Raw genomic sequence first — 14,812 nt, forward strand, 5'->3', positions numbered from 1 at the left:
TAAGTTGGAGGAAATGGTCACATACCAAGAGAATTGGAACCATTCGGGACTTAACAGGATGTGTCCAACAAAAGCTGATGGGAGGAGAGGATATCCGAAAGGAGAAATTATAAGGACAGATGATGTTAGGAAAAAGTAGTTACAGGTTAACTGTCGGTGTTATATCTCCTGTGATTTCAGGAGGAAAAATGCAGGAATGGCGGACTGAAAGCTACACAACCTCATAAATGTCCGTTAAATTTTCAATCGTTTGAGAGTCCTTAAATTTCCAGTTTCGTCAGCGTTTTCTCATGTAATCAATTCTCAGGACCACCCCGTCCGTTAATTGATGTGTTGTCGGTTTGCCTCTCGTCCGAATGAAGAAAACACGCTGGCATGATGGCGTGAAATTTAGACAAAACGGAACATTTCGACACTGCTGGTGGAGATAGTATTAAATGAACTTTTGTGGAATGCGGACTTTTGCTCTAAACCGACAGATGTAAGCCCTCCTCCCCCCTTCTCTCAGTTTTGGGTACAACCCCAAACTCTTGCTTACTTCTCCAATTCCTTTTACCATCTGGTAATACATTCCGCTACCATAATATTTGACAACATGGTCCGATGATGCCTCCGGACAGGAGCTATAGGAGCCAAAGAAATAAGTACTTGCGTACTTCAATCTGCAATTATCTTCTAAGTGAAAGCATGTATCATTATAAACTTGATAAATCTAGAAACTTATTCATGATCTTCAACTTATCTGTTCAGCTGATTCCTTCCTAATGAGATACGCTTTTAAACTAAATAAATCCAAACTTCAGATATTTACTATCTCTCCACTTGCTTTTACTAAACCGGTCTAGATACTCAAAGTAGAACAGCTTTGAACAGTAATATACGTGGACGATCTGTGTGTTTTGCTTTAGTGGCTTGGAAATGGAAAGAACAGTCTAAAAGTATCTTCATGTCAGTGTTATTTTTGGCGCAGATTCTCAAGTTGATTTTCCTTCGTGAAATCTAAAATACTAAAAAGACATCAGTAATAAAGTTGATAAGAAATTGTCCGTAAAATAATTAATACAGTGAGCAACAGATGCAATGTCTTCAAACTTCAGTCAAGACGAAAAATATCTAATGCCGTCTCAATGGACTCGACGATTTAGTTCATCTGAAAGTGCATTGGAACACTATCTTCCATCTTTTCAAAAAGGTGAGTACAGTATGTTACTTTTGAAAATAGATCCCAAATAAAATTGCTTACGAACAAGAGTGGTGAAGCACGTTAATAATGGCAAGCATTCGTGCAGCTTGCCAGGGATCACTGAGTCTTTTGGGTTTCATTACTTATCTTCTTCACAGGTTCACTCAAAGCATCTCGCATTTCTAAGATAAATCATGAGTGTGCATATTGTTGATGAGACCTATCTAGATTTCTGAAATCCGTTAATTCAGCTTCCCGTCATGCATGCAGCATTATTATGTGATACAAACATATATAGTTTCTTTGCGTTAGTAAGAAAGGTATCTTAATGTGGATAATGTAACGTGTTTCCTACCTATACTGACTTTTCCCCCCATTCCCTTCAGCGAATATCTCTGAACCGAAATTCGGCTCGATAAGTCATGAAATTTATCTATATCCGTGGCATTATTGCATGTAATCAGGGTAGATATTGCTATAGTAATTTCCTTTCGGAACTACATCATCTACAGAAGTAAGCACCCTCATACCATAATCTTTGTTCTTGTTATAAACCCTCTCGCACGGGACATCCAACGTTCAACGTCTCATAAACTGCTTTATGCAGAGAATGTTTTCCTACCCCTCTATGACTCTGAGTGTTGTTCGACTATAAAAGACAATGAACGGCGCCTCGCAGTAACAGAAACGAAAATGTTGTGTTGGACTTGTGGCGTAACACACCAAGAACACAATAGAATTGAGCATATTCGAGATCGATATAGGTTGCACCGATCGTGAAAAAATTGCGAGAGAGGCATCTTCGATGATATGGTCACGTTATTCGCGCCAAAGAGAATTCACTTACCAAGATTTATTGAACATCGAAGTCGATGGTAAGGAACCAAAACGCCAGTCGAAGGAACGGTGGCTTGATATGCTGGATGGCAATTTTAAAGCCTCGCGACTGCATATAGATCATGTCTTTGACAGAGCAAATTGGCGGAACAAATTAAGATGCGCCGACCACGATTCTGAACGGAACAAAGACTGAAGAAGAAGAAGACTGCGAAAGGAAAGAAAGTGGCACTCGAATTTAAGTCCGCATCAGGTGTAACTACTTGAAGGAGTCAAAACACCGATGGATGGGTGAGTAGCTTGTGTAGGATTATTGTCATCAGACAAGCTTCTTAGATTAGTACTATATTGAGACCCACGGTTTCAATTAGCTAGCGAAGCTTAACAAAAAGAAGACAAGATAACTTTATCAAATCCTGGCTTTCAGCGCCTTCAGACTTCTGTCATTCACTCCTAGGATGAAGTCCATTTTGGACTCGTCTCGTTTGGAGAGGTAATGCCGATCCGTCCCTAGGTTTTGGATTTTCTTCTTGGTCACTACTTCTCGGGACAATAAGCATCTAAAATGTTTATGTCTGATATATATACCACTATTTTATTTATTCTGTCCACCTCTCGAGCTTTGCAAACCAGCAAAATGGTATCATCTAGCAATCTGCGGTATCATCACCTGCTACTCTGGGCAGGTTTAGGTTACGTTGATATAGGTTTGTCCAGGTGTACAGCTGTTCGTGAGCATAGGCCCAATTGTGGATTCACATCCACATATCTAAGATAAAGTAGCTCTTTAGACTGCCTTTCTATATCCCGGAGTTAAGAGGAAGTCTCCACAAATGTGGTTTATCCGCCGGTTCTTACGTGGGGGTACCCAACCCTAGAATTCTTCAAAAGCAAGTTTTGATGAATGGCTCGCCCTCAATGTTGTTTTTGACTCCGATCACTTCTTTTCTGTAAAGCTCAGGTAGTGGGGCTCCGTCTTGCCCTCACCTATGGATTGTCATTGCGAGTATGACAGTAATTTGAAGTCCACGTGCTCAGTGACTCCTGTAGACTCAAAAGGAAATTCGATAATGGCGGTGGAGTTGGAGACGTAGGAAAATTTCTGCTATAGAAAATCGCCATAAAATTTAGCGATATTACAAAGTCAGAAATCCATGAGACCTTAGAAAAACAATTTGGACCGCTCAGACCGCAAAATTGACAATTAAATGACTGTAAAAGGCGTGAGGGATTACGCAAACGGCATCCATCGACTCACCGCCAAAAACAATGTTCAAACTGCTGACGACAGGTAAGGCAAAAATAAACTGGATCATTTGCCTATTCACACAAGTAAGTATTTTGCGAGAGGATTTTCAAATGCTTTGAATTTAGTAACGGCAATGTACACTGATGGATCAAGTCAGAAAGGTGTAAAAAATGTGCATAGAAGACAACATATTCAAGGAATGCTAAGCTACCCTCAAAACTAGACAGAACCCAATCCTACAAACTATGTATAAGAGTGGCGCCATACCACAGCAAGTCGAAGATGTAAGTGGCACGGCGGTAATATAGACGTCCAAAAGTCGAGCTATCCAACAAATGACGGAATTGCTGCCCGTTGAAATCGTCAAAGGCAAAATACCAAACGCGCAGCTATAGCTTGTCCCATGGATTGGAGCGGTCGAGCTTAACATGCTGCAGTCAATGCTTGTTGGCACCTTTCTCGGAACACTACTTGCAAAAACCGGAAATGAACGCACTTTCTAAGCAACAGGCGAAACCTCAGTGATCATCATCATCAACGGCGCAACAATCGATATCCGATCTACACCTGCCTTAAAAAAGAACTCCACACATCCCGGTTTTGCGCCGAGGTCCACCAATCCAATATTCCTAAAAACTGTCTGGCGTCCTAGCCTACGCCATCGCTCCATCTCAGGCAGGGTCTGCCCCGCCTTCTTTTCCTACCCTAGATAGGGAGGACGCATGATAGGGCATCCCGTTGTCGTAGTTGCAAACAAACTAGACCAAACGATCTCCGTTTGGGAGACGGTAAATTCTCATCATTCTCATCAATAGGTGAACAAATTATTTTATGCTCACTCTCTGCCAAAGGATAAAGACTAAAGAGGAAGACAGAGAAAGAAGAGCTGATCATACTATTTATGGAATCATGAGATAGCCAAGTTGCAGAGACCATGCTTTTGAGCGAGAAGACTTTGGCAATTAGCCAGCTCGGCACGAAACCAGAATCACGAATCTTCGGAATCGGTTTAAGCAGACTATATGTACCAGCAAGCAGGAATTCTTCAAAGTATGAACTCTAAGAGATAATGTACAGGATCAAATTTTCAATTTTTGAGTAATTCGAAAGCCAGTACTTCAACACACCAAATCATGTGTTTTATCAGCATATTTGAGACAAGCGTGATGGAAAGAGGCTAGCTTTGTTCCCAAAATGCAATTATCAACCGAGAGACTCATCACTGTATCACCCAATCTGCTTCATAGATACTGTAAAGAAGATGCTAGAGAGGACCTTTCCCTATACTATTACTTTTCTCTACAGGCTACCAGACATCGTACAGGTAACTGGAGACGATACGTTCTCCAGCAAATATTGGATCATTGGGGTGTCTTTAATTACGCTAGCTAGAGACGCATTATAAGCTTATTGGCTAAAACTGATCTTCTTAGTTACTTAATTGAGATGATCGAGGGTTATCTCTCTAAAAACATAATTTGGTATGACATAGTTGAGAAACCTAAGGAGTACACCGTCAAGACAAGGGTCTCACAGGGCTCAGTTCTATTGAGAAACGAGATATATAATGGGGTTCTATCAAGGCGACAAAACCTTGCACGAGGTTCATAGATTTCTGTCCACCGCCTCGTCATTGGTGGTGTTATGGATTGTTAGTTTTCATTTACTTGCAATGTTGGACGACCCGATTCTGCGCCTGGAAGAATTCAAACATCGATGTCTAGCCTTAGTGGAGAGTGGGAGGAGGAGGTTTCGCTTTTCCGTCCTTCTTTTGACACTGGCACTCCAATTCACTAACCTCCTACTGCTCCTTCAATGCCTTTAAGTCGATTTTCGCCTGCTGTTCGGCATCCTCGATATTGTTGTACTCCTGAAACAAAAAGAGTACCTATCGTTCCAGCACCTTGAAACCTTTCGTCCTCCTCTTGGTCATGTTTGAAGATGGGCCCGGTACTTCTCAAGAGTGGTTGCCTTTCGTCTACTTCGACTGATTCACTGCTTCCAGGAACCTTTTTCGACTCGTCTCGTGGCAACTGGGACGGTGATAATTGCAAATCGTCCGTACAACTATTCTGGATATGTTGTGTGGAAGAGAAGCACTAAGATCGGCCCTGACAGTGATCACCATCAGCTGGTCGTTTACCTTCCCTTGCGTATTGCGTGCGCGACTTCTCGCAGGGTTGGAGAGTTGCGACCTCCCAAGTTGTGTTTATTTACTGTAAGACCAAGCTTGTCGTCCGGTAATGGTAGAATTATCTTGCTGATCAGTTAGCAGATACCTTGGATAACCTGTCTGAGCATATCAATGAGTATTGGGATGTCATCAAAAACACTCCTTTCCCGGTTGATACGCAGGTCGCTGGCCACGTCCTGAAAGCGCGCCATGAGATTTGGCTGACAGCAAATCCATGGAAGGAAGCGGATTGATGGACAAAAGGCTCTATTAACCGCTGCGAATGATGGCGGTTGTGAGTCGTTCGAGCTTTGATACCGAACGCAATTCCGGAAAGTTTACAGTAGTGGGTGCCGTGATAAAAAGGAATTTGTTATTGCGCTGATCAAGGACACGGAAGACACCGCAGAAATGTATACAACATTACAAAAGAACTTGCATGTGGTGGCAAGTCTTTCGATGGTAGGGAAAGTCAATGGCCGACTCCTCATCCAACACGACGAGCAGCTAAAAAAGTGGAAGGAACACTTCACCAAGGTTCTTAACCACATCACATTTGATGAAGTTTCGCCTTTTGTGGATGACATGGCTAGTCACCGTAACATGCGGGCTCGGACTGTTCCTCCAAGCAGAAGACAAATCGTCGCAGCCATTAATGCAATCAAACGGAGTAAAGCCACTGAGCTCGACGGTCAAACCGCAGAGATTTTGTATTGCTGTCTCAGTTTCTGTAGATCTGATGCTTCCCCTCGTACGGAAATCCTCTGAATCCGAAACCTTTCCCAGAAAATGAAAAGGGGTAATCGTTAAGATTTCAAAGAAGAGCACCCGTACTCCCTGCTGTCGCAAAGATAATTCTGGAACGCATCAAAGAACATGTCAAAAGCTTGATCGACAGAATGTAGATTAGCTTCCGCTCTGTATCCTCCTACACTGACCACATCAACACCATACGGATCAGATCGGAAAAACTTTCTTTCCAATTAGTCCGTTCCGTCATCTACGAGATGCGGACTCAGGACTAGCTCAGAAAATTGCTTGGGGGAAGCTGAACAAGGCTGTTTTCGCTCCGGTTATAATTTGGACCCATATCATGTTTGCAGATATATATACGGAGGCAAATAACATCTTATAACCAGTTCAGGTCACGCTGCTTCCAGGGCATAGGTGAAGCGGTGTCTGATGAGTTACCTCTGTCCTGAACGAAGCTGTCGGTCTTCCCGATACACATCTCAAAAATAGGAATCCGTGGCCCAACAAAATGAGAGCAAGTTCCTCTGCAATTGATCTAGGCTGTCATCTAAGGGAGTCCTTCCTCAATCTTTAACTTCACTCAATTATAAAACTTTATAAATTCTAGAATAAACGCTTTAGATATAAACAGACTAAGAGCTTTCTAATAGAATCGCTTTCATGTGTTTTCTTTGCATGCATCCACAATTAAGGCAACCGAACTTTATTCTTGATAATCTAGCAAAGACCGATTCGGAAAAACTAACCTATGACTCCAGATAGCAAATAGCAAAACATTCCATCAGTGATGAGATGGTTGAGTATGGATGCTGATGAGGCTGAAGCAGAGTCGCATTGCAAAAAATAAGAAAAGTAGAGAGTGCATAGATGCCCCATACTCTACTGATTAGTGAAGAAGAAACATACTATATAAAAAAATTTTGATAACTTTTGTAATTCCGAGGTTTACCTATATAAATTCCCATCAGTTTTGATGGAGACGTGAGCGCATACGAAGCCATGTCGTCTGAAGAGCTGGATAAGGAATATTCACCAAGTTATTGGTCGAAGAGGTTTAAAACGGGCGAGGAGGTCCTGCAAAATCACTTCAAAATTGTTGAAGAAGGTGAACACTTTCATAGAAAAAATTGGAAGCAGAGTTTAACGTAAAGTATCTCAATTGCAGAAACGCAACGAAATCTAAAAAGATACAATTGCAAAAGGAATATTCGATATGGGGACCGAGAAATGGAGCGAATGGATATATATTTCAATACCGAGCAAGGTATTCTCCGATAATATCAGCAAATATATGACTAAATAATTGCGCATCGTAGGAAGTCCTATTGTAGTCTACATTCATGGAGGATATTGGCAGGAGTTGACCAAAGATCAATCTGCATACTGTGTTTCGCCACTCATAGAAAATGGGGGCCGGGTAATTGTGCTCGACTATGACTTGTGTCCTAATGTGAAGCTAGAAGAAATTGTACAGCAGATTCGGAAGGCCATAAAGTTCGTTTTCAAGTATGCAGAAAACTCTAACGCTCAGTATGATCCTCCAAGAAACATGCCTTGCAAATGTCCTCATAATTTTAAAATTTCAGAAGCGTTTCAATTGTTGGACACTCCGCTGGAGCGCATCTCGCGGCATCGGTATTGCAAGAGGAAGAAATCCAGGACATTTCCAACCTAGACAGACCAGTCTCGGTCTTCCTTATTTCTGGAGTTTATGACTTGACTGACTTGCGAAAAACAACTGTCAACCGCAACAATTTGCTGTCATTGGATGACACAAATGTGAAGAAGTGTTCGCCCATATTTCATGATTACGGACATCTAAAGTCACTAAATATTAGGTTTTATCTTTATGTGGCCGAAAATGATAGCCGCGTTTTCATTAAACAATCGGAAAACTTTCATAATCATCTTCTAAGCAGCGGTCTGCAAACTGAATTGCGGATAGTTCCTGTTTGTGATCATTTCGATATTGTCGAAAACTTGAGACACAGTGATTTTGAGATAATTCGGAAAATCATTGAACAGGCAGTGGTTATTTGATATCGATATCTTTGCTTTCGATATAAAAGAAATAACTCTTAATATCTTACGTAAATTTTCCTGATAGTCTCGCCAAATTTCAGCAGGCTTGGCCCTTTTTCCATAAATCCACGACCATGAATGCTGTGATAAGAGCAGGGGAGATCAGATCTTCAGAGCCATCATGAAACAAAACAGCTCTCCAACCATCCAACTAGAAACCTCTCCGAAGTCCTCAAAGAATGGTTTACCTAGTGTCTGCATCCTGGCTCTAGCTGAAGCTGGATGATCGCAGAGGAAGTGCCTGTATGCATCTGCAGGCGTCTGGAACAATATCTTCCGCGGTCAGGTTTTGCTATAGGCGGACCATACCTTCCTGGATCTGCCACAGGTGGTAAGCTTTTGCCATCTGAGGTTAGGTAGTGAGAATAGATTCCACCCTTAACAATCGCCAGCGGGACACAGACTGTGTCCATCGAAGGACTGCCAAGAATAGAGCCCCACTCGGCTAGTCCGTCAACTCACTCGTTACCCTCTATTGTCCTATGGCCAGAAACCTAAAGAAGAGTGACCTTGAGCAGGCCGCTCAGACTATTCAGCGAATTTTTGTACCGTTCCACCAGCCTGCAGGAAGTCGCCGCTGAGTATAGCTAAGTTTGTCGCGAAGTTTTGATTGGGTGTGGCGTAGTCGGCGGGAATACTCAGGGTTCTCAAAATACTTCACCTGCGATACTACTATGACCATAGGGCTTCGCACATAGTCTGACAACACTGCAACGCGGACGTCTAGGAAGCGAAGATGTTTGAGCACATTGAGAACATCTGCCGGGCTAGACTTCAGAGCACTGTTAGCACCTGCACACGCGGTGAGGGGATTGAGGACAGACGGATGCCCGGACTCCACAGAGGTTCGATCGATAAGCACAGGCATTTGGATGTACAACAATCTCCAAGCTCCTTTTCCAGAAACGGATATAAGGCAAGGTTACCTTTGGACCTTCGTGGTGGGGTGGTAATTCACTACTACATTAAGAGTGTTTACAACATGCTTGTCGAGCCAAAGGATCTTTGTTCCACAAGTGACAAGAAGCCACAGACTTCCAGTCCACCACGCAATCTAGTCGCGGATTTTGGAGGCCTCACCTAATTCATCCTACGGCGTAGTCAGCTAAGAAGGAGAGTAAAGCAACTCACATGAAGGAACAACTAAAAAACCGACTAAAGTCTATCCGTCTGTAACAATATTACCTAAATCGTGCAGAAAACGGAATAAGAAGGCTGACAAAAGGACACTTCAGCCACCAAGATGGATAGTTTACGAGCTAAATCCTTCCTATCAGAAACTTCTCTTCCGTCTCTATCAGGGATCGCGGAAGTAGGGATCGGGTAGGGCTGATAAGGTGAACGCAGGTGGTGTTTGAAAGCAAATCGATGCAAATTAAGTACCGGAAATTTCACACAGCTCCCAGCTAAGGAAATGGGAAGGCATTGGGAAAGATAGCAAAACCCCTTGTGCATGAGTACATATATCGACGTTTCTCCACCACCAAACGTGACGACATCCAGAGAAATCAGACGTAAGGAAGCAGAAAACCTTTGGCAGAAAGTAGGGGCATCCTGATAACCTCGATGAGACACAGACTTTTCTTTAACCTTTGTCCCGTTCAGAAATGGGGTCGGCTCATCTTGATCGGTTGTACCATATTGTTTTGTCAAAGGCCTACTCTGGATGGAGTCATGAGGCTTTCCAAACACGATCCAGCATATCAAAACACCGTTTCTTCGGCCGGCCTTCCCATTGACTTTAATGTTCAGACCAATCTTGGCAATTAATTCTCGTTAGCGTGATTTACATGACCATACCATCAAGGAGGCTTCTCTTACAATTATAGATCTATATGAATGTGAGCCGAGCGGAGAAGCTACCACGCTAAGAGAATTTTATTTCAAGGATTCAACTTGTTCACCGTACAATATCAGATTAACAGCAGAACTAGAAATGTGATGGTTGCCACACATGTATATAATAATAATCGTTGGCGCAACAATCCATATTGGATCAGGGCCTTGAAGTGTTTTAGAGCACGTCATTCAAGGTACACTACAGTGCACTGTAGGAGGCAATGTGGTCAGCATTGCGCTCGCCTGAGATTATTACCCTGATTTGACTCAGGTACTCATTCACAGCTGAGTCGACTGGTATCGGACGGCAAATCACGATACAAATCCCCCTGCCACCAGTGAGATTTGAACCGCGACCTTCCCTAAGAAAGCCTTACGCTCTAACTACTCAGCTATCCGGACGGCTAAACATTGCCAGTCAGAAACAACTCTTCCAGCTCTATCAGAAAACGCGGAAGTAGGGGTAGTTCGTAAAGTGGACCGATTTTTGAAAACAAATCCATCCGGATCAGGCACTGTAAACCTCAGAAGGCTTCCAGCTGACGGAATAGGAGAATACTGAGAGAGACAACAAAACTCATTGATTACATTAACGTTTCTCCACCACCAAGCGGGCAACATCCAGAGAAATCGGGCATCAGGAAGCGAAACTTTCAGCGGAACTTAGGGATAATCTAGTAACGTCGATGAGGCACAGACTAAATGCAGTAGAATTCCTGATCAGCTGACGTTTAATATCACATATAACACTATACTTATGTGAAAAGACATAAAGATTGGTTAAATTCACGTGCAGCTTAACAAACCCTCTTCCTTTTTCTTGACAGCAAGACGTTGATACAAGAGCCATGGATATATAAAAAAGCCCACGGACCCCCTTCCCGCCCAACCGGACCGAGGGGCGACCAACCTAAGGATGGACTGAAGGCAACATCCAAAGGCCCGCATCACAGCGATGATGCGTTTTAACGCAAAGTGTGTGAGACCATGCGAAAATGTATTACTACATCCCGATTGTCGCAAACACTTCAGCCAATGACGCGGAGGTTCTATACTACAGAGACATGGATGTGGTCGCCCCTCGGTCCGGTTGGGCGGGAAGAGGGTCCGTGGGATTTTTGAATTATATAGCGTACCAGGTTTATCCTCACCTGAGTTGCAAACGCAGAGCTGCATGCGACCAAGCGCGTGTCATGGGTTGCGGATAATGACATGACCCACCGGGTCAGCTACGAATATCGCAAGTTAATCTTGTAAATAAGTAGCCGCGGACAAGCAGAACGTTTCCCTTTGTGTTCGTCCTCCCTTACCGATTCTTCCCGTTCAGGGAGAGTAAACCTCCTTAACAAATCCGTAATCCGGGGTGAAGGGATCGACGCGCCCACCGGATGAATTGCAGTGACGTTACACTGTATTTCAGCGGCTCCCCTCCAAATACCTTCCCTACCTTTGGAGGTAACCATGGGGCATTGCAACATTGGGGCTCTGTTGCAGGGTTGACTGCGTCCCCAATACCCGTGGGAATAAAATTGGGGAAAACAATTTAAATTTTTTTAATGGGACCCCAGGGACACGAAGACAGTACCCAACACGGTTAAGGGTCGTTCAACAACATCAGAGCGGCTCTTCGCCCTTGGATGTTTTGGCGGTTATGCCGTCAACCACCAGGGACGGGAGACCTAGGCGTCGTATGGTTTGGACGAACCAACTTAACGAATTTATCGTCCGCGCCTATTACCGCGTAACGGATTTGGAACGGAATCCATCAGGGTACAGACATCGACTACATGACTCGTTCATAACCCGATTTCCGGAGCTAAGTCATGTTCCGGAACAGAACGTCGTCAACCAGTACCGGGTGATAGTGAATAACAACCGAGTTGCCTTACCAATTAGCAACAAATCTTCCAATAGGTTTCACTTGAGCTCGGGCTGGAGTCATCAAATTACCGGACTAGTCAAAGGAGTAACACAAGTACTTCACCTGTAAGACACTCCATGAATCCAGTAGTCAGGAGAAGCTTAGTAGCTGGGGATGTCGACCCAATTCATAATGAGGCTTTGACCGCATTCACAGAGTATGCTGAGATTCTCCCAGACGCTAGGCCAAAGATCCCAAAACTGAAGTTTACTTCGGCAACTACTAACATCATTGCTGCCGTTGACAGAATTTTGGCTGATCGTTTGGCTAGCGAGATTACTGCTACAGAGGTTCACAGTATGATCTACGTTGCAGCTGCCACGATTATTCGTCTCCATAACCAACATCTTAGAGCGAATAACAGAGGTATGCGCAGAAGGACTTTACCGTTCTGGGTGTTTCGACTCAACAAAAGAGTCGAAAAGTTGAGAAAGGAGATTGGTCGTGTGACGCAAGCACTCCTTGGAAATCCATCACCAAGAGTGCACAGATGCGTTGCGAACATCATTGAAAACTACCATCTGTCCAATGATATGCCAATCGAAGAAATCCTCGAGGTGCTGAAGCAGAAACGCAGAAAAAGCATTCGTAGGTATCAGAAAAGCTTTCAGCGAAGGATCAGGCAGAAGACTTCTGGAGAAGCGTTTGGAGCGAATCCAGCCGCTGCAATTTAGAAGCAGCGTGGCTCCCACACCTTATGCGTTCATGCGAAGCCCTCCCCGAAATGACCATGCCTGACGTAACTGAAGTCGACGTTGAAGCAGCCCTTGACAAGGCAGGTAACTGGAAGGCGCCAGGAGTTGACAAGATTCACAACTTCTGGCTGAAGCGGTTCAAGAGCACTCACAGGATATTGGCAAATCAATTTAATCAGATGATTGCCGATCCTGATTTAGTTCCACCATTTTTCACCAAGGGGATAACTTTCCTCATCCCCAAGGAACAGGGTGTCTCTTGCCCTTCAAAATGTCGACCAATTACTTGTCTTCCTGCCATCTACAAGGTCTTCACTTCAGTTCTGTGCGCGAACATCTCAAAACATCTTGATGTTCATAAATTGATAGCTGAGGAGCAAAAAGGATGCGCAAAAGGCTCCCGAGGCTGCAAAGAACAGCTTATAATCGATACGGTAGCTGTAAAGCAGGCTGTCCACCAAAAACGAAACATCTCGACAGCCTACATCGATTATAAATCAGCCTTTGACTCCATATCACATTCGTGGTTACTACAAGTAAGTACTACGCTTGTATAAAATCAACCCGAATGTTGTTCTTCTTCTGAGAACAGTAATGAAGAATTGGAGCACGAAGCTATCGGTATCCTCACAAACATCAGGAGAGATACCAATCAGGCGTGGCATTTTCCAAGGCGACTCTCTAAGCCCATTGTGGTTTTGTTTGGCTTTGAATCCGCTATCCCATCTTTTGCATGAAAGCAAATACGGGTTTCAAGTCAAGCATGGCATATTGTCGAAATGTACATTAAGCCATTTAATGTACATTGACGACATCAAATTGTATGCCAAAGACGAGAACCAACTTCGCTCCTTGCTGGACATCACCATCCAGTTCAGCGGGGATATCGGCATGCAGTTGGGTTTGGAGAAATGTCGCATAAAAACAATTGTTCAGGGAAAACACACCGACAACGAAGGATACAGCCAAAATAACATCCGAATTGAGGGCATGGATTCGGACGACGTCTACAAATACCTCGGCATATTGCAAGCAACAACACCTGCTGTGGCAATAATCAAATCTAAGTTGCTGGGGGAATTTGAACGGCGTCTGGATCTTGTCCTTAAAACTGAGCTGTACGGGAAAAATAAAATCATGGCAATCAACACCTTCGCCATTCCCGTCCTTCTATACACTTTCGGTGTGATACAGTCGAGTAATACTGATTTAGAAGCTGTCAATAGACGGGTAAGGGTAGTTCTTGCAAACAACAACATGCACAATAGAGCTGCCGAAAAATTGAGGATCACTATCCCACGTCATCAGGGAGGAAGGGGGGTACTTGATTTAAAAACGTTGCACTACAATCAAGTGCATTCTCTTCGTGAGTTTTTCTATGAGAAACAATCCTCTAGCCAAATACATCAGGCTACCGTCATGGCAGATAATAAAGTATCTCCTTTGAACTTGAGAAGCAGAGAATGGGATCCCATGTCGAATGTTACTTCAGTCCAACAGAAGATCGACATGTGGAAAGAGAAACCCATTCGCGGAGGTCATATAAAAAATTTGTTGTTGTCAGGCATTGACATCGAAGCCTCCAACAAATGGTTGACAAATGGTGTACTTTTCTATGAGACCGAAGCATTCCTAACTTCAATTCAGGATGCTTCGCTCCCAACAAAAAATTATAAACGGTACATTCTTCACGACTCCTCAATCACCAACTCCAGTTGTAGGTTATGCAACTGTGAAGAGGAGACCATCCAACACATAACATCTGCGTGCAGGATGTTGAGCGGTACCGAGTACACCAATCGTCATAACTCCGTCTGCAAGATTCTCCATCAAAACCTTGCGTTGAAGTATAACTTAGTGGCAACCTACCATCCTTACTATAAGTATACTCCGCAGAGAATCTTGGAAAATGATCGGGTCAAACTACTGTGGGCTCACACTATTGCCACCGACCACAGTGTTAATCATATAAGACCCGATCTAGTTCTGCTTCTGAAGGAAGACCGAGCGTGCTTTATAATCGATGTAGCCGTACCGTTGGACCGGAACACTGTTGAAAAACAGCACGAATAAATCCGGA

General features: G+C 43.6%; 2 protein-coding genes across 2 annotated transcripts in view; both read left to right on the forward strand.

The window, feature by feature from the left end:
* Positions 1 to 879: 879 nt before the first annotated feature.
* Positions 880 to 14,812, forward strand: part of LOC119650946 (kynurenine formamidase-like) — a 30,811-nt gene continuing 16,878 nt past the window's right edge. Inside the window, exon 1 of the mRNA XM_038054178.1 lies at positions 880 to 1,192. Coding sequence (XP_037910106.1) covers positions 1,081 to 1,192 — 112 coding nt within the window. The 5' untranslated portion in view covers positions 880 to 1,080. The remainder of the gene's footprint in view (positions 1,193 to 14,812) is intronic.
* Positions 7,088 to 8,284, forward strand: LOC119650942 (kynurenine formamidase-like). The gene is made up of 4 exons (XM_038054172.1): positions 7,088 to 7,300; positions 7,361 to 7,459; positions 7,512 to 7,725; positions 7,782 to 8,284. The coding sequence occupies exons 1-4, from the start codon at positions 7,195 to 7,197 to the stop codon at positions 8,233 to 8,235; spliced, it is 873 nt and encodes a 290-aa protein (XP_037910100.1). The 5' UTR covers positions 7,088 to 7,194; the 3' UTR covers positions 8,236 to 8,284.

Source organism: Hermetia illucens, chromosome 3 (assembly GCF_905115235.1).
Source record: "Hermetia illucens chromosome 3, iHerIll2.2.curated.20191125, whole genome shotgun sequence".
In the NCBI taxonomy this organism is placed as follows: Eukaryota; Metazoa; Arthropoda; class Insecta; order Diptera; family Stratiomyidae; genus Hermetia; species Hermetia illucens.